This window comes from Protopterus annectens, chromosome 6.part0 (genome assembly GCF_019279795.1).
Source record: "Protopterus annectens isolate FY-2018-M chromosome 6.part0, PAN1.0, whole genome shotgun sequence".
Classification (NCBI taxonomy): Eukaryota; Metazoa; Chordata; order Ceratodontiformes; family Protopteridae; genus Protopterus; species Protopterus annectens.
The window spans coordinates 26,831,787-26,852,675 of NC_056737.1; the positions used below are offsets into that span (position 1 = coordinate 26,831,787).

The window sequence follows — 20,889 nt, forward strand, 5'->3', positions numbered from 1 at the left end:
ACTTGCAACACCAAAAGAATTGCTCTCATTTCTAGAATAGCGATGTGAAGACTAGCTTCTGTCTGGGACCACATGCCTTGGACTATTCTTCCGAAGTAATCCAACCCCACCCCCCCTTCGGATCCATCCATAGTCACTGTGGCGTTGGGTGCGGGAAGACTGAAAGGACAGCCCTGAAAGATGACTTCTGCATGAAGTCACCATGCCAGCTGATTTTTGCAAATGTTTGTGATGTAAATGGGAGTCATCAGTGGATGGAGTCTTACTGACCAACTGCACTAGAGTCCCCTGTAGCACTATCATGTGGAAGCGAGCCAAGGGTACCAGCACTACAGAAGCTGCCATTAAATGCAGCAGTTGCAACATTAATCTGGCTGGAGGTGAATGAAAAAAAAAGACGTGCAGTGCTTGCTTTCATAGTTTCCAATCTTGGCTGTCGCAGACTTGCTACTTTTGTCCTGGCATCTAGATGGGCCCCAATGAACTCCAGAGTTTGCACAGGGCAGAGCTGAGACTTGGTGTAATTTGTAGCAATGCCTAGCTGGAGGCAGAGGAGGAGCACATTGTCCCTGGCTGTGTATTAAAAACTGTGCACTTTGATATGACAGTATACATCCTGGAGGTCTATGGAGCGCATCCAATCATCCTTCCATAAAAGTGGCAGGATGGACTGAACTTTGTCCATATGGAACCTCCATTCCTTCATGAACTGATTTAGATTGCTGAGATCTAGAATTTGTCTCGGGTCCCCTGGTTTTGGCACTAAAAGGAATCTCAAGTATGTACTGGATCCTTGTTGGTCTGGCAGGACCGTTTGGATGATTCGTTTCTCCAGCAAATTTTGTATTTCTGTAACTGCTGCTTTCCTCAGAGTAGAACATTGAGAATTATTTTGCTGGGTTCTGCAGGGAGAAAGGAAAATGATATACAATAACCTCTGGATATTATACTCTGAGCTCAAGAATATTTGGTAAGAACTATCCAGGCTTGGAGGTGGTGTAGGGATATGCATCCCCTGACTGCCTCCAGAGTGCACCCAGTTGGGTAACCCTTCAGGTATACTGGAAGGTCTTCTCAGAGCATTGAGCTCTTAAGCATTGATGTTGTAGGCTACCTCTCCCATGAAGGCGGTATCTTACATTAGAGTTCCCCTGTGCCTTGAGGGGATCTTTCTCCACAGGAGATATGGGAAGAACTTAAGTCCTTATGAAACACATTTCCCTGCCACCTCTCTGATTCTGAGTGAAGGTCCCTTTTGGTGTAGAAAAAACACATTCCCGTGGCAGATTGTCTTTTCATCATGTTCACTCCTAGACAGTATATCTTTAACCTTAAGACCAAGTAAGGGCGATCCATTAAAGGGGGCACTGATGAACAAAGACTTGAAAGGCTTCACAAAAATCACAATGGAACATGTAGGGATACCTTTTAACAGGTATTCCCTGAACCCACTACTCTAGCAGCTCCCTCTGAGGCATGAGGAATCAGTCTCATGGAAGCACTTGATAAAGACTGGACAGTGGCCAGTTGTGAAAAAGTAGTCTTGTCCTCTACATATATGGACTCCAAAAAGGTATTGGAAAACTGATAAAATGCCCTCTGAAGTCCTGTCACGTGCCGGATAATTCACAGACTTGCAGCAAAAGTCACTGATGTGCAGATACACTTCCCCAAATCTGCCAAATTCCCTAGACTCTCTATAAGAGGGACAGACAGAGCTCTGCTCCATGAGCTCTTTCCTGGTGGCTGCTGCAACCACCATAGCATTCACTGGGAGACCCTTGGTCCAATGAACCCTATTATTTTGGTGCAGCTAGACATCTGACAGGGCATTTGGGGATGGGCTTATGGACATTTGGATCCTTCCAAGCTTGTCAGATGAGATCTACAATCTCATGGCGGGGGAGGGGGGTAGACTACCCAAATCACAGCTGATTCATAGGTTCGCAGTTAAATACTAGGCTAGATGCCCTTGTAGGACATTTTAAGCCTAGCCAATTTCCTTCAAAGGTGAGAATCAAACCCTGCTCCTTGTGCCTCTGAGGTAAACATCCTAACCACTATGCCAACCCTCCCACCCAAAATAACTTCTGAATTCTACTTGAGTGAGGGTGGCAGGAATTGGACACATGCTCTTCTGACTACTCATAACTTGGCTGCTGTGAGATTAGAACCCCTGTCTAATAACACATTTAGAAAACATTGTAGACACTCAGTAATCTGGGTCAATAAAGGCGGTCTTCCATATAAATTCCACCACTACCAGAAAGCTTCCAAATCAGCTATTTCCTTTTATTGTACACGGGATTCTGATGAGGTCTCCAGGTTTGGAGATGAAAGCGCTAAATCTGTGTTGTTGTAATCTGTGTTGTCGTGTACAATAAAAGGAAATAGCTGATTTGGAAGCTTTCTGGTAGTGGTGGAATTTATATGGAAGACAGCCTTTATTGACCCAGATTACTGAGTGTCTACAATTGTTGCCTACTAGTGTATGGTTACATTTAGAAAACATACTAACGCTTGCACCACCACAATAGTCTGGCTCCAAAAGCTTCAAGAAACATCGACTCCTTTTCGGCAAGGGGAGGGGGTACGGATTAACAACAACACCTCTCTCAACGATTCTAGTATTTCCCCAAATAAGACTTCCTCAAGGTAAGATCACAGGGACCCATCCCTTTCTTCAAAATTAGTGTCTTCAGTTAAGGCCGCTTGTGGAAAGATTAAATGTCTCCTTTTACACATCTGATTGTGAGGGGGCTCTTCGGTGGGAGCGTTCAGAGAAGATTCTTAAGTGCCAGCAGAGTCCTGCATGAGGACAGTCATGAGACAATCAGACTGCCGCAATGGAACAGGATGAGAAGACCCAGCTTCCACAGAAGAAACAGCTAAGCATGGGATGGACTTATGTCTTTCCCATCGAAATGGGGAAGGATGTCCCCACTACCTTGCAAAGCTGAAGCCATGGGGGAAGGCCAGGCTCTACCTCACTGGATCCACTGAAGGCTGTGTACGACAAAAAACCTCTAAAGCATTAAAGCAGGGGTTAGAACAGAGCTGTCTAGCGCCAAGGCTCAACCACCACCAGTCTCATTCTGGTTGTGGGGAAAAAATAGCTGGAGCCTGAGGTGACAGACCAAGCTGGATATGAATGTGAAAACAGATCAGACAGTTTAGGTTTTGTCAGAATCGTGGAGGTTGACAGATCCAACATTTTTCAGACTTTCTTGGGAGGAGGAGAAGTTAAAGGACCGTGATTAGCAGAGCGCTTTCTTGAGTCTTTAGTTATTTCTGCTGCCTCTCCTGAGGATTTTTTGTAAGAGGATGGGGCTCCAGAGGCAGACGAAACAGATGAAGGAAGACCTTTCAAGATTAATTTGTTCTTCCTCTCGACCAGTGCTCTGTGATTAAAATGAGCACAAATGTCACATTCCACGTTTAGATGGCAGTATACACATTTTGAATGGCTGCCCAAATTTGGAATTTTGTGCCTGCATGCTGAGCTTTTTAAAACCAGTAGGATTCTCATGCACTATAGGGGATGAAGAATGGAAGAAATTAACCAATTGCATAAGATTATCGAAAAGTATCACTTGTCTACCACAACCTATTTGAGCTAACGGTGACCATGCCTCATCACCAAGGAGAACCGAGGGATTATGGGTAAGGGGAGGAGCTTGAGCTATGGAGCCTAAAGTCTATCAACTTGGCAGAGGACAGACCCAATGTCTGATAAGAGACCCATCAGTTGAGGAACAGATAAAAAAGACAACATCAAATCTACAAAAAAAAAGCCACCATTAGCAAAGTATAATTCAAATTCACATATTTATATGATGTACTATCAAGTACATTAAAAATTACCTACATTATTAAGAACAGTAAGAAGGGCCTGTACCAATCCACTGCTGCACATCTCGTATGGCGAAATGGTGTTTTCATCCTTCAGAAGCACAATTAGGTTTTCCAAAGCAGTCTTCATTAAATCTCTCCAAGTGTTCTCTCCTTCAATGCACTGCAACACAGTATTTTAATACACAACATAACTGTCAAGCTAAACCATAAACACAACATAAAGAAAGCAGTTTTAAAAGATTGTACTATAAAAAGCTGACTACTGCTTAACCACAAACATTATGCAATTCTTAAACAGACTTATTTAAGACAGACACGTCAACAGCAAGACTACAGCCCTACACATTCTGCTGTTTGACAAAACAGTTCTGCTCTCGTAACAGTTTTGTTAATACAGAAAGGATTACGACGCTACATACTGCCCCATGCAAACAAATAAAAACAGCTCAAAAGGAATAAAGTAACATGGAGCTCTTTCATACAATTATTTTTAATAAATAAGAAAAGCATGCTTGTTTAAAAAGAAGTTATGTACTCATCATAATGTTCCATCTAAGTAGTTATACTTCATTTTTCTGCAACCTGTGGGTGTACGGATCCGTATTGGATCCGAGCCGGCAACTTTTTTTCTAGCATCTGCTCCAACCTCCGAGCTCTTCCCCTTATCCATAATGCCCTACCATCTCCTATCTTCCCTCAGATCGAATTTGCTGCAACTAAAAACATAAGCAACTCAGCCCAATGAACCAAACCTGAAAAGACAGGACAAAGTCCGGGGGACGGAGGGAGGGAATGTTGCAGAAAAATGAAGTATAGCTACTCAGATGGAACATTATGTATGGTGAGTACAAAACTTCTCTCAAAAAAAGCAGCAAATACTCCAACTCCACAAGAACAAAAAGTACAGTTTTGTACCTACCATAAATGTAGATGTTCGAGTGTATACACTGCTGCAGTCATTACACTTGGGTTATCCTGCCATCAGGCAGTCCCACAGTCGGCCAGAGTTCCAAAGTCTTGGTCTGGCGTCGGTTGCTGTCGCTTCTTCCCTGACGTTAGTGCGCCAGGGGTATATAAGATGCAGCCGACACCATTTTCTTCAGTTTTTCTTGCCCCAGATGTCAGGTGCCCCCAAAAAGGTAGGCAATGTAAATTGCTAATAAAACATACATAAGAAAAGCAATCAAAAACTTTCAGTTACCAGCAAATACTCCCCATAGGTAGCAAGTGTAGAAGGCTTGGGTTAAGTACCAGCAAGTAAGAGGGGATGGAGGGAGGGTAACCTAGAATATTTGCGTAGTCGGAGGATCCGACGGCATAATGTAAGCAAAATCGGAGCCGAAAAACTCCTCAGCAAATTCCGACCGACGTCTAAGCATCCGTCGGTTGAAAGAAGCACAGGCTAGACAAGCTGCTACGTCGTGGTCTGGGCCTAAACAAGGTAAGCAGTAAGAGTGGAAATCTTTATGAGGTATTTGTTTCCCACAAGTTAAACAATTATTCACTTTTTCTGACATCGGCTGAGGCAAGAAAGAGTCCCCAACGGGGTACTTAGCTTTTTAGAAGTCTTCGGTAATAGTAGAAGTATTCGGTAGTAGTAATCTCTGGTTCTGACCGACCGGCACTTGCGAACAGCTTCTGCTTCGGGCGCCACGCAGCAAGAAAGACTGAAGAAAATGGCGTTGGCTGATGCCTTTATACCCAAATAACTGTAGCTATGACGTTGGGTGAAGTGCGACACCAGCCGAGGCCAGACCCAGACTTTGGAATCCGGCCGACCGAAGGGCTGCCTGACGACAGGACAACCCATTTGTAAGGACTGCAGATGCATCCTTGAAGGACATCCTAGAATGCAGCAGTGTATACACTCGAACATCTACATTTTTGTTAGGTACAAAACTGTACTATGTTCATTGTGTTACACTGCTGCAGTCATTACACTTGGGTAGAAACCCAAAGCTGAGGTAGGGTGGCTGGTTCAATAAGGCATTAGGGGTGGCTATAAGGCCCTGCAGACTGCAGTGGCAAAGCCAGCTCTGGATTTAGAGTAAAGAGGCAGATGGTAATGCTTGGTGAAGGTATGTACAGAACTCCCAAGTTGCTGCTTCCAAAATGTCCTTGGTAGGTACTCCTCTGAGGTAGGCAGTTGAAGTGGCTGTTGCCCTGGTGGAATGAGACCTAATGCTGTTAGGTGCAGTTTTCCCATGGTGTGTATAGCAGAAACGTATACAATGCCCTATCCATTTAGAAATGGTCTGTTTTGAAATGGCTTTTCCCTGAGTCAAGTAGAAGCATAACTGCCTGTGTATGTCCAAGGAATGCAGTAGTCTCTCCCCTTTATTCTCTGGATTTGGATAAAAAGTTGGCAAGTGAGTAGTTTGGTTTAGAGCCACGCTTGATACCACCTTTGGCATAAAAGTAGGGTTTGTTCTTAAAGACACCCTGTCCTGGTGGAAAATGATGAAAGGTTCCACTGCTATTAGTGCCTGTAATTCTGAAACTCTTCGTACTGAGGTTATTGCCAGGAGCAGAGCAGTTTTCCAAGAGACATATTTTAAGTCTGCTGAGTTAGCTGGCTCAAAAGGAGGTAAAGCTAATTTTTCCAAGACGAAATTGAGGTCCCAAGTTGGAGTTGGTGCTCTACGGGGCAGTCTTATGTTTTTAGCCCCTCTGAGGTACTGTTTTAACAAAGGATGAGAAAAAAATTGGTGGATCTGTGTTGTAATGAGCAGAGATGGCAGAGGCATGGATCTTAATGGATGAAAAGGAGAGGCCTTTGTCCAGCATCTCAGTCAAGTATTGTAGTATCTGAGGAATATTTGGGACAAGAGGATCAAGGCTGTGAGACTGGTTCCAGGCACAGAATCTCTTCCATTTATCCAAATAGGCTTTCCTGGTGCTAGGCCTTCTGGACTCCAGAATGACATCCATAACAGCTTTGGAGAGGGGCACTGGTTGCTTGACTAAGGAATCTGCCATGCAGCCAGGTTTAAAGTCTTGAGCTGGCCGTGAAGTATCTGATTGTTTTGCAGAGTCAGAAGTTGTGGGATTTGAGGCAAAATCCATGGTGGACCTTGTGCTAAGTTCTTTAAGATTGGATACCAGTGCTGGCGTGGCCAGTCTGGGGCAATAAAGGATCATCTTTGGCTTTTCTTGTCTGGCTTTTATGAGTACCTTTGAAAGGAGAGGTAGTGGTGGGAAAGCGTATACTTGTAGGTTTTTCCAGCTGAATGAGAGGCCATCCACTTTCCAAGCTTGTGGGTGGTAAGTCCTTGTGCAGAATTTCTGTAGCTGGCAATTCATTGGGGATGCGAACAGATCTATGTCCGGGCTCCATCATTTTTGTGTTATCATCCTGAACATTTGTGGATGTAATTTCCACTCGTGCGGATCCATGATGTTTCTGCTTAAGTCGTCTGCCAGTATGTTTTTCTCTCCTGGCAGGAAATGTGCTTGCAGATGAACTTGATAGGTTATAGCTGTGTTCCATAAGGTCATGGCTTGTCTGCAGAGGGGATATGAATGAGTGCCCCCTTGCTTATGTACCACATAACTGTGGTGTTGTCTGTCTTTAGTAGTAGTTGTCCTGGATGCAGAAAGTCCTTGAAAGCTATATGGGCATTTTGTGCAGCTAGCATCTCTTTCTGATTGATGTGAAGATGCCTTTGTTCTGCGGGCCTCTTGCCCTGAATACATTTTCCTGCCATGTGTGCTCCCCAGGCGTAATCCGAAGCATCTGTTGTCACTGTGTTTGCATGGCTGTGGGTTGAGTGAAAAGCTGTCCCTTGTTGAGGTGACAGGCTTGAGCCCACCATCGAAACTCCTGTTGAAGGCAAGGAATAAGTGGTATTACTGTTTCCAAACTGTGACAGTGTTGAGACCAGACATTCTTTAGGTACCATTGTAGTTTCCTCATATGCAATATGGCATATGGAATTAGTAGTATGCAAGATGCCATGTAACCCAAGGCCTGCAGAATTTTTCTTGCAGGGAGTTGGTTTTTTGTTGCTATCAATTGGAAATATTGAGTCAGTTGTCCTTGCTTATCTGGCGTGAGATAAGCCATCTAGGCCGCTATATTTAAGCTGGCACCCAGGAATATTAACTCTTGTAAGGGCACTAGTTTTGACTTCTTTTCGTTTACTGTGTACCCTAGGCAAATTAGCAGTCATTTTACAAACGCCATATGCTTTAGAAGAATGTCTTTGCTCTCTGCTTGAATAAGGCAGTCATCCAAGTATGGGTAAATTTGAATTCCTTTTTGTCTGCAAAATGCAATTACTGGTGCCAGGCATTTTGTATAAGACCCTGGGTGCAGTAGATAAGCCAAAGGGCACTGCAGAGAATTGGTAATGCATTGAACCTGCTAAGAATCTGAGGTATCTTCTGCAATTTTGTCTGATAGGGACATGCAGGTATGCCTCCTTGAGGTCCAAAGTTAAGAGCCAAGCTTTCTTGCCCAGCAGGGGAAGAAGCTGCTGTAGTGTCAACATTTTGAATTTTGGAACATCCAGGTAAGTATTTAGAGAAGAAAGATCCAGAATAGGCCTCATGGCTTTGTCCTTTCTGGGAACCAGAAAGAGTCTTAAGTAAAATCCTTGTCCTTGCTCCTGTGTTGGTACCTTTTGAATAGCTCTCATGTCCATGAGTGCTGTAATTTGTCTTTGAGCCTCTGCCCATTGATTTGGTGGCAGATTTGGCATTCCTTTTAATCTTGGCAGAGTGCGAAAGTGGAACCTGTAACCTTGAGAGACAATATTGAGAACCCATTTGTCTTTGGTGATCATGTGCCAATTGTGACTGAATAGAGCCTGTTTTCCCCCCAAGGGGGCTGCCAAGAGAGAGAGATGTTTGGCAGCTGTAGTGAGAAGTCAATGGGGCTGTTTTTTATAAGGTTGAGGCCTGTCTTCCCCTTCTTTCTGGGTTGAAGCACTCCATTGTCGAGGTCTGTAAGTACCTTGTGGTTGACCTCTGCCTCTTGGACGTCTGTACCTGCCCCTTTGAGGTCTGTCTGAAACTGGAAAGGACCTATTATTTGTTGGCCAATTTCTGCTAAATCAAGGAGGCTGAACCTGTAAGAAATCCTTCACCGTTTGCATAGATTTTGATTTATCCACCATTTTCTTTAATACCTCTTCTGCCTCAACTCCAAATAAAACATCCTGCTGCAAAGGTGCATCCAATAATTTTGCTTTAACATGATCTGGTAAAGTTTGCTCTTTTAACCAAGCATGTCTTCTAATGACAGACCCTGTAACTGCTGCTCTACAGGAGGCCTCTAATGAATCAAAACCACATTGCAGAGTACGTTTTCCCACTTGTTCAGCTGCATGCAATAAATCCTGCATTTCCTTATAATTAGGAAGATCTGAATTTGGAAGCATTTTTTGTTTCAACTGAGACATCAAATACTGCTGATATATAAGGATGTGAAACTTTTAGTTATGTACTCACCATAACTTCAGATGTTTGGGATCCATCTCGCCTACATTCTGAATGATGGGTTCGGAGCCGATCCCTCGGCTCGACTGCACGCTTATGCCAAAGAGCGAAGTCTCTTATTGGCTGAGCTTACTATATCCCAGGATGCACCACCAACAGTCCCCCAGATCTAGTTTGTCCGCATACATGCACACATGCATACCCTGCTTATATAACATCGTCAGATGAAACAAGATAAAACAGTGGAGCTCAAAACCGCTCTATCTCTTCTGATCTGCAAGGCAGGAAGGAGGAGGGTATCAGGAATGAGGTAGATGGATCCCAAACATCTGAAGTTATGGTGAGTACATAACTAAAAGATGTTATGTGATCCTATCTCGCTACATTCTGAATGATGGGACAGCGTCCCTAGCACCTGAATCCTGGGTGGCTCACTGGAAAACACTCCTGAGTACCGTGGAACCAAATGAAGCTCGTCCTTTAGATGCCACATCCAATTTGTAGTGGGAAATGAAGTGCGGGTTGGACCAAGTAGCCGCAGCACAAATTTCGAAATAGCAAGCTTGGAATGAAAAGCTATAGAAGTAGCCATAGCTCTGGTAGAATGAGCTTTGATAGATGATGCGAAGTTGCTTATTTGAAGAAGAATAGGCCTGAGTTATGCAATCTCTGATCCATTTTGAGATTGTAGCTTTTGTGATGGTTTGGCCCAATTTATTATCTGAGAAGGACACAAACAACTGGTCTGACTTACGGAGTTGCTGGGTCCTGTCTAAATAGAATCGTAATTGCCTGTGAACATCCAATTTATGGAGAGTATATTCTGCCTCATTAGAGAATTTTGGAAAGAAAACTGGTAGTTCTAGGGATTGTTGAAGACAGAAACTAGAGCAGACCTTTGGGACAAAGGATGGATTAGGCCTAAGAGATACTCTATCTTTGTGGAAAATCAGATATGGTGTTTTAATAGACAGGGCTTGAAGCTCTGAGACTCTTCTTGCTGAAGTAATAGCCACTAAGAAAGCCGTTTTCCATGACAGATATTCTAATTGCATGTAGCAGCCGGTTCAAAGGGGAGATGTTAACGCGAAGCACTAAATCAAGATCCCACGGAGGTGCAGGATGAAAACTGGTGGTCTTAACAGACTCGCGACCTTTAATGAATGTTTTGCATAGCCTGCTGCTCATCAAAGGAGGATCCGAGATTCATGGAATTTAGAAATAGCAGCTAGTTGAACTTTAATAGTTGAGACAGAAGATCCCTGATTAAATAGGGATGTTAAGAATTTCAAAACTTCTGGGACAGGAGCAGTGATAGGGTCTAAGCCCTTGAGTTGAGCCCAGATAGCAAACCTCTTCCACTTACTGAGGTACAATTTGTTAGTGGTGGGTTTATGGGTCAAGACAAAATGTGAACAACTTCCGGTCTAGTGTGTGGCTTCTGACTAAGGTCGGAAGTGGAGGAGCCAAGCTGTCAATTTCAGAGATTGAAGAGACTGATGCCAATGTCCCGACTGATGGATTAGCAAATCCGGGATCAGGTCTAAGGTCCACGGATCGTCCACTGCATGCTTTTTCAGGTAAGGAAACCATATCTGACGAGGCCAGTATGGGGCAATCAGAATCATTGAAGACCTTAGCTGGGAAGCTTTTTGAATGACTTTGGGAAGGAGTGGGATTGGAGGAAAAGCATAAAGCAACCCTGTTGGCCAGGGTTGAGCTAGAGCATCCATGGCCGGTACTTCCTGATGTGGAATCAAAGAGAAGAATCTTTGGCACTTGGTGTTCTGTGGAGTCGCAAATAGATCGCAGCACGGCGTCCCCCATCTTTTGAAAACCTGGGCTGCTACTGTGCGGTTTAGAGACCATTCGAGGAGAGAGAATTGTCCTGCTTAATTTGTCCGCCAATACATTTGACTTTCCCAGGATGTGGGTCGCTACCAAGAAACGGTTGGTAGCTACAGCCCATTCCCACACTCTCATGGCCTCTCTGCAGAGGGGATACGATCTGGTCCCTCCTTGTTTGTTCAGATACCAAACCACCGACATGTTGTCTGTGTGGATGGCGATGATACCCTGAGGAAGGAACTTGTGTAAGGCTTGTAGGGATCGAAGTACAGCCCTCATCTCCAACACGTTGATGTGGAGAAGAGCTTCGTCCGAAGCCAGGAGCCCTGAACTAGCCTGCCCAGACAATGCCCCCCCCACCCTATCTGGGAGGCATCTGTCGTCAGGGTAACCGCTGGAGGGGGGAGAACAAAGGGTTTGCCCTGATCTAGGTTGGATGTCTGAAGCCACCAGCGCAGGTCCCTTTTGCATATTTCCGTAATCATGATGAGATGATTGAGGGAGATCTTGAAAGGTCCATTGAGTTGATAAGAGCCACTGAAGAATCCTCATGTGTAACCTTGCTAGAGGAACTAAAAGTACCGTGGCAGACATTGAGCCTAGAACCTGTAGGACCATCCTGGCTGGGGCTTTGGATCTCGAGATCAGAGCTTGCACTTGGCCCTGTAAGGTTCGGATCCTTTCGGCAGGAAGAAAGACACGATCAATCTTGAGTCTATCTCTGCTCCTATAAACTTTATGCTGAGAGGGCAGCAAGACAGACTTTGACCAATTGAATGTAATCCCCAGGAAACACCCAGGAGATGGTGGCTTTGAGGTTGTCCATAAGTAGATGCCTGGTGGTGGCAGTCAGGAGCCAGTCGTCGAGATAGGGAAACACTTGGAATCCAAGGCTTAGGTGAGCCGTCACTACTGCCAAACACTTGGTGAACACCCTGGGGCTGTGGTGAGGCCAAAGGGCAGAGCACAAAATTGGTAATGACTGGCTCCCAGGCTGAAGCGCAGATACCTTCTGGACGCCTGATGTATCGGTATGTGATAATAGGCGCCTTGAGGTCTATGGAGCACATCCAAACATCCTTCTCCAACAACGGGAGAATGGATTGCAACGTGACCATTCGGAATTTGGATTTCGTAACGGATAGGTTCAGTCTGCTGAGATCCAATATTGGTCTCAGGTCCCCTGTCTTTTTTGGCACTAAAAAGAACCTGGAGTAATTTCCTAATCCGATTTGGTCTGTGGGGACCGGTTGGATGACTCCTTTTTGTAGCAGCTTTGAAGCTTCTGCGGCTACTATTTCCCTTTGACTGGGTGGTGGGTCCGGGATTTTCTTGGACGGAGGGGGTGAGTATTTGAATGGGATGATGTAACCTCCGGCAATTATCCGAAGCACCCATTTGTCCTGAGTGATTGACTCCCAGGCTTTTAGGTGCTTGGCAAAACGACACCCGACTGGCTCCGGAGCAGCACAGCCGGGCAATCCCTCATGTCGTGTGGGAGGCTGAAGAGCCACGAAAGGACTAGCGGTCTCCAGAATTGCGGGCCCTCTGCCTCTGGGACGGCGTCTCCTGAAAAATTTCCCGCCTCTGCCTCTGGACGGGAATCTTCCTGCTGTTGGGAGAAAACTTGCGAGATTTCGGAACCACATTTTCCCTCCTTTGGCCTTGGGGTAAGGCCGAAGGGAGTGGAATAACGGGCCCCTACGGCAGATAACGTTTTTCCTCTTGCTCACAGCGGTAAGGGTGTCTTTCACCTTGGGTCCAAACAATGAGGACCCATCAAAGGGAGCGCGAAGGAAGACTTGAAGGCCTCCGCAAACTGACACAAGCGGAGCCAGGCCTGTCTCGAGAGCCACGCCTGTGCTCAGCTTACCCGCCCCTTCGCCGCATAAGATATGAGCCTCATGGACGAAAGTTAGCAATTGACGTCAGGATAGCCAACTGAGAGCTAACGGATTGGGCTAGCTGCTCAGGTAGGTTACCCGAGGGAGTCTGACAACTCCTTGACCAGATCCCTCTGAAGCCTAGTAAAATGTGCCAAATAATTCAGAGACCTTAAGGTAAAGGCGCTGAAGTCAGGGTGCGCTTCCCGTATCTATCCATACTCCTAGACTCCTTATTAGGAGGATGGATGGACGTTGAAGCCTCTGCCACGTCCTGCTGTGTAGCAGATGCCACCACCATGGCATCTACAGCCACGCCTTAGTAAGGTACTCCTTATCGTGTGCCGGGAGCAGATAAGAATTTGTTTGGACGAGAAGGGACTGGTTCCACAGTATCCGGGTGTTCCCACGCCCTTCGACAAACTAAATCCAGAAGCTCGTCGAAGGGCGGAGACACCCAGGAGGCGGAGGGCTGAGCCCCAAAGGCCTTGAGGAGCACAGATTCGTCCGCAGAGGGGGGTTTGGACATCCAGCCGCCTCGTTGTTTAAGGATCTCCAAGATGTCTGCAAAGGAGACATCATCCGAGGACGACTTAGGGGACCCCTCTGCATCATCCATATCCGTGTCCGATGTGATAGACTCGGGGGAGTCCACGTGCTTCCTCTTGCACGATCTCTTCCTTGGGGGTTCCTCTGGAGAGGACTCAAAACCCTCAGGAAGGGGGGAACCCCCGCTGGGGGTAACCTCAGGCCTCGGGGCTCCACTGGCCATAGACAGGGGGACTACCAAGGATCCAGTCTCCACGCCCAGGGAAGGTGCTGGTAAAACCGGAGAGATGGCCGAAGAGGATTTGGCCAAGGCACTCCTCATGGCCCTGAAAGCCGGACCTCCAGAATCCTGGGAGCGCCCAGTCTCCGGGGGCCATGATAGTAGACGGAAGTCCCGCGAAGCACCGAGAGGGAGGCTCGAACCGAGCATCGGTCCCAAACATCACCTCGGTCCAGCCGAAGAAGTCCAGTACCAAACTCGGACCCGAGGCCGGTTGGAGTAAGGGTCGGAGCCGACCCTGAGATCTCCACCGCTCCAGAGCACCTGCTCACGGAGCCAAGCAGTCGGAGGAGGAATAGCAATGGGATGGGTCATGGCCATCGGCTCCAAGCCAACTGGGTCGGAGCGAAACAATTTTTGGAAGACTGGGGACTGGAAAAGTCTTTGGAGCACCCTGTCTATATCAGAATCCGACATTCTCAAGACCGAGAGGAAACAGAACGGGTTCGAAGACCTCTCCTCGGCCCCAATGGACTAGGGGACCGGCTCGAGGCTTACTCGATGAGAATCGGCCGAGGAAACACACACCAGATTCCATCGGTGCCGAGGTAGACTTCGCCGAGGAGGAAGTGTCTGAGCGACCTTGTCGGCTCCGAGCAGTGGAGCCGAGGTGACCCGCCTCGATGCCCCAGCCATCGGCTCAAGTCCGAGGAGTCGATACTGGAGGCATCGAGGCAGACCGTTCACCTCGGCCCAAGTCTTTGGAGCCGAAGGAGAGGCCTGCCTAGGTCTCTTGGCAGTCGGATCCGACGGACTGGTCGGAGCCAGCCCTTTCTTTTGGCAGGAGTAGGAGCGAAGACAAGGCTTCAAAAGAGGGTTTAATCAACCCTTTAAGAATTAATTTATTTTTCCTCTCCTGGAGGACCCTAGAGGAAAAAGCGTGACACACGCTGCATGACTCCTGCAAGTGCTTTGCTCCTAAACAGTAAACACAAAGTAGATGGTCATCAGTAACAGACATCTTGAAAGCACATTTAGTACATTTTTAAAGCCCAAGGCCTAGGGGCTTGAGACATAATGCTAACAATTCCTGACAGGAAATTTAATCACTGTAGAATCGGTAAAGACAAAAAGCCAAGGCTTACAGACACTGTGTAAAACACAACCTTAAGTGTAAAACCGAACTTGAACACTAAAAGTTCAGTTAGAGAGTTTGACCAAAAGGCCCTGGATTAAAGTGGCCAAAACAAACTCTACACACTCACACACAATAAATTTCAGTCTCAATCGAACACAATATCAATAGCAATCGAATAGCAATAGCAATAGCAATAGCCGTTAAAACGGCTTTTGTTTGAAATTTAAGCACAAAACTGAATGAAAAAGTAGTTAATAAAGCTACTCAGCCCAGCCAGCTCGAGACCACGCCCTTGCAGTTAAGCGCAAACGAGATCTGGGGACTGTTGGTGCATCCTGGGATATAGTAAGCTCAGCCAATAAGAGACTTCGCTCTTTGGCATAAGCGTGCCGAGTCGGAGCCGAGGGATCGGCTCCGAACCCATCATTCAGAATGTAGGCGAGATAGGATCACATAACATCTGGCAATTTAAGGCTCTTATTGCTAAAGTTGCAGATGTATATACTTTCTTCCCCCATCTGTCTAATGCTCTGGAATCTCTGTCAGAAGGGACTGGATTTTTTGCTGTAGAGGCCTTTATTCCTTTGGGACACTGGGAAACAGTTTCAGGGTCAGCAACACGGCTTTTACAAAGGAATTTATGAGAGTCAGGGACTATGTGGTATCTGTCTGGCTTAACTGGAGCAGGAGGTAAAGAATCAGGATTTAAACTGGATTCAGAATACACATCATCCACAATATCTAACACTGGTGGAATAGCAAGGGGTCTGTGTTGAGGCAATAAAAGAAAATCTCTGAGCCTTTTCTTGGATTCCGAATAATCCTGGCCCTCCCAATGGAAATGCTCCCGCATGGTATGTAAGGTTTCCCCAAAGGAATAGTCCTCTGGTGGAGAGGCTGAAGGAATTGATTCCTCAGCATGAGTCCTCAATAAGGGGGTAAAAAGTATCCTTGGTCTGAGGATGAATCTGAGGAGATGGACACCTGGTCGGATGAGTCAGTCTGCATCCTGTCTAGGCCTTTTATCAGGAGGAGAGTGGGACCCCCTGATCAGAGTAATTAAGTCTTAAGCCATTTTGAGCATCTGTTTCTTAAGCATGGAGGCTTGTCCTGGTGAATGCTGAAGTTGTTTCTTTGTTTTAGATTTAGCGGAAGATCTAATGGTTAACCGAGTAGGCCTGAAAACACCCTCTGAAGCTGCGGGTTGTTCACCTCTCCGGAGCCCTCTGAAGGGTTAGTCTCAGTAGACCGTACGTCTGGTGTATCCGAAGGCCCAGCCATCTCCATGTGGGAGTCAGAGGCGGTCTGTGGTTCTAAAGAAGCGGTCATTAGGGGCTGCGAAGGCGCCTCACTGAAAACCGGAGAACCGGCGACTGGCCTAGAAGAGGCTTCGTCGTCAGTTTTGGGCCTCGGATGCCTGTCCTTGTCTTTGCGTTTTTTGTGTAACCCGGTAGTCGATTGTTCTGACGGCTTGGTGTAATTGAATTTTCTGCCAAAATAATGTTGGGCAAAATCAAACCGACGTTTAATAGTGGCTTGTTAAACCTAGCACAAAACAGACAACCTGTGATGTCGTGGTCTGGGCCTAGGCATGGGATACAATAGGGATGGAAATCCTTATGAGGTAATTTGCTTCCCACAAGAAATACAATTATTAACTTTTACTGACATCGGTCTGAGGCAAGAAAAAGTTTCCCCAACAGGGTGCTTAGCTTTGCAGAAGACTTCGGTTCTGGATTCGGAATGAAAATCTCAGGAGTCGGCCGACCGGCACTTGCGAACTGCTTTTGCTTCGGGCACCACGCGGCAAGAAAGACTGAAGAAAATGGCGTCGGTTGCATCTTGTATACCACTGGCGCACTGACGTCAGGGAAAAAGTGACAGCAACAGATGCCAGACCAAGACTTTGGAACTCGGGCCGACTACGGGACCGCCTGACGGCAGGATAACCCAAGTGTAATGACTGCAGCAGTGCAACACGATGATCATCAAAGTAAGGCAACTGAAGCAATGGGTAATCCTTTATTTTTCCAACGGTAAGCGCTTTCGTCTCCAATTCTTTACAATGAGACTTCTTCAGACAATAACTTTGTAAAAATGACAAACATATACCATCAGCAGCTGATCACATGTTCACAGTCTTCACATGACTAATTAGTAGATACTTATTAAAACATTTTTAAAACACACAAACTCCTATAAATACAAATATAAATACATATATGTTAAATACAAATATAAATACATATATGTTAAAACATAACTCACACAATCTAGCCTAGCAATTATATACCCTATATTATAATGTTTAACCCGTGGTGGTGGTGTTGCGGTAGCGTTGTTGCCTCACAGTAAGAAGCTGTCCGGTTTGATTCTCAGCTAGAGCGTCTTCTGTGTGGAGACATGCGTGAATGGGCATACCTTCGTTGAATGTTGTGCGTCAGGGCTGGTAACTCGGCATGTAAAAATCAACTACCAACTGTTAGCGGACCGGAGTTCCGCTGTGGCGACCCCTAACCGGGAAAAGCCAAAAGACAACATATGCTAATGTTTAAAACCCCTTCTTTTTAAATACATTACAAATTCTTCCCTGTTATACTTCTACTACTATACTTCTTTATCTGAAGTAGTTAACTTCATTTTGTCTGCAATCTGTGGGACAGAGTCCCCAGCTACTCCGATCCTGGGAGGCCCTTATGGAAGGATATTCCTGAGCATCGCAGAGCCAAAGGATGCTCTACCCCTCGAAATCAGATCTAATTTGTAATGGGAAATGAAGATATGTGAATTGGCCCATGTCACTGCTGCACAAATATCGTCCAAAGGCACCCTAGACCAAAAAGCAGCAGAAGTCGCCATGGACCTGGTAGAGTGAGCCTTAACAATACCAGGAGGAGATAAACCTTTTGCTTTGTAGGCATGTGAAATACAAAGTGATCCATCTGGCCAAAGAAACTTTAGAAATAGCTTTTTCCATAAATGCTTTAGAAAAGGAAACAAACAAATTGGTCAGTCTTGTGGAAAGACTTCATTCTATGAAGATAAAAATGAAGCGTCTATGAACATCTAACAAAAAGAGTTTGTATTCACCTTTATTTTGCAAGTTAGGAAAGAAAACGGCAGATTAATGGACTGGTTTATGTTTGCTTCAGATGCTACTTTCGTTAAGAAGGAAGGATTAGTACAGATAGAGACCCTATCCTTGTAGAAGACCAAATACGGAGGCACGGCAGACAGAGCTTGAAGCTCAGAAACCCTCCTAGCAGATGTAATGGCGACTAGGAAAGCGGTCTTCCAGGACAAAAATTTCAAGTCCACCGAAGCTGCAGATTCGAAAGGAGTCACCAATGCCTATAAAACAAAAGTAAGGTCCCACGGAGGCACTGAATCCTTGACAGGTGGAAGTAACAGAAAAGTACCCTTTAAGAAAAGCCTTACACTGCCTAGAAGAGGCTAAGTCAATGTCTTCAACATGAAAACTGGAAATGGCAGCCAATTGTACTTTCACTGTGGAGACACTAGCTCCTTGCTGAAAGATGCCAGACAGGAAATCCAACACCGCTGGAACAGGGGCTGTAAAAGGATCTAGTTTTCTCTGTGAGGCCCAAATGGAAAAGCGCTTCCATTTACTGCGATAAAGTTTCCTAGTGGAGTCTTTAAGAGAAGCCCCCAGAATGGATTTTACCAGGGATGAATGACCGGAGTCCTGGCAATTAATGGAACTAGAGCAACCAGGCTGTCAGCTTGAGGCTGCCCAGATCAGGTGGAAGGGCCCCCGACGGATGGGAGATTAGATCCGGGCAGGGATCCAGAATCTATGGGGGAGCTAAGAGATGAGACCAAAGGAATGGGAACCAAACCTGACGAGGCCAGAACGGGACAATGAGGATCACTCTGCACCACAGTCGGCAAGCTTTCTGAAGAAACTTCGGAATGAGTGGCAAAGATGGATAAGCATACAGAAGCCCAGGGGGCCAAGCATGGACTAGAGCATCTCTGGGGACTTCCCCTGGTGAGGGAATCAGAGTGAAGAACTGGCTGCACTTTGCGTTGGAAGGAGATGCAAAGAGATCGCAGCAAGGCTGACCCCATGCAAGGAATATCTCCTCCACTACTGACTGTTTCAGAGACCACTTGTACGGCCATCAGAATGACCTGACTCAACCTGTCCGCTAAAATGTTGGAGCACCCCAGGTTGTGCGTTACTATCAGAAACAGACCAGTGGAAATCGCCCATTCCCACACTCTCATGGCCTCGTGACAAAGGGGGTAGGATCTGGTTCCCCCATGCTTGTTGATAATACCAGACAACAGACATGCTGTCTGACTGAATTGCAATCAATCCAAGAGGGAGGAGAGTGTGTTGGGCTTCCAACGCTAAAAGCACTGCCCTCCTCTCTAGAAAATTATGTGCAACTTGGTTTCTGACTGGGACCACATGGCTTGGACTGTCCTTCCCAAACAGTGTGCCCCCCCACCTGAGTTGGAGGGCGTCCGTGGTCACTGTGGTTTGGACTGGAGATGACGCGAAGGAGTGTCCTTCTGATATCTGCAGTGAACTTAACCACCAAAGAAGAGACTTTCTGCAGACGTGACTGATCTTGATCGGAAATTCCATGCGCAGGTCTAGCCAAGACCACTGAACAGCCAGAGTCCATTGAAGAACCCGCATGTGAAGGCACGCACAAGGGAGAATTGATATGGCGGCAGCCATGGAGCCCAGAGCCCGAAGAACCTCGCTCACCTTTGGAGACTTGGAGTTTGCTATCTGAGCAATGTGGCACCTGAGGTGTAGGATCCTGTCTGGAGTTAAGAATACCTTCATCTGCAAAGTGTCTAGCCATGCCCCAATGAAGTCTAGACTTGTACTGGTTGCAATTGGGATTTCTGAACATTGACTGTAATCTCCAGTAGATATGCCAACCGAATGAAGTACTCTCGGGCCAGACACAGGTGATACTTATTGGGTGCAGCGAAGAGCCAGTCGTCCAGGTATCGAAACACTTGAATACCCTGAAGCCTCAGGTGAGCCTCTACAACTGCCATTACCTTGGTGAACACCCTGGGGGCTGTGGTGAGACCAAAGGGTAGGGCTCTGAACTGAAAAGGACTGGCTCCCAGCCGGAAGCACAGAAGCCTCCTGGAGCTTGTGTATTTTGATGTGGTAGTAAGCATCCTGAAGGTCTAACGAGCACATCCAGTCGCACTCTCGGAGATTAGGTAGAATGGACTGTAGAGTGACCATCCAGAATTTGTTTGGCTACAGACAGGTTTAATGTTGACAGGTCTAGAATGGGCCTGAGGTCCCCAGTCTTTTTTGGCACCAAAAAGAACCTGGAGTAGACGCCTGATCTGGACTAATCAGGGTGGGTGGGTGGGGGGGGGGGCTGTTTGATGGCTCATTTGAGAAGCAGCTTTGAAACCTCTAGAGCTGCGGCCTCCCTGTGAGCGGGTGGATCATCCAGGTGTTGTTTTGGAATATTTGGAGGGGCAACAATAGGGATAGAGTAACCTCTGGATATTATCTGTAAAACCCAGCGATCTTGTCGTAATGGACTCCCATGCCACTGGGTGTAAGGACAATCTTCCCCTGACTGCCTCCAGAGTAGGAGAGTCGGGCAACCCCTCAGGGCTGCTGACTGGGTCTATCAGAAAAAGGTTCCCTAGACCCAAAATTCCTGGGACCCCCCTTACCTCTGGGTCAGCATCGACCCTGTCCCCCTCTGCCTCTGGGGGAATAGTTGTCCTGAGAATCCCAGGAAAACTGAGATTTTTGGAACTACATCTTCTTCTGCCCTCTGATTCCTAGAGAAGGACCGCTGAGGGTTAGAGAAGCAGATCCCGACGGCAGACAAAGTCTTCCCGTCCTTTTCGCTCTGGACAAGTGTGTCACATACTAAAAGGGAAGAACCGTCATAGGAAGCATTGATAAACGACGTCTTAAAAGGGTCTGC

General features: G+C 46.4%; 1 protein-coding gene across 5 annotated transcripts in view; it reads right to left on the reverse strand.

Annotated features, from left to right (window-relative positions):
• The window catches only part of HECTD1 (HECT domain E3 ubiquitin protein ligase 1), a 4,301,832-nt gene that overhangs the window by 3,103,612 nt on the left and 1,177,331 nt on the right, over positions 1–20,889 (reverse strand). For all 5 annotated transcript variants that reach the window (XM_044073821.1, XM_044073824.1, XM_044073822.1 and 2 more), the window contains exon 11: positions 3,869–4,015. In XM_044073821.1, coding sequence (XP_043929756.1) covers positions 3,869–4,015 — 147 coding nt within the window. The remainder of the gene's footprint in view (positions 1–3,868; positions 4,016–20,889) is intronic.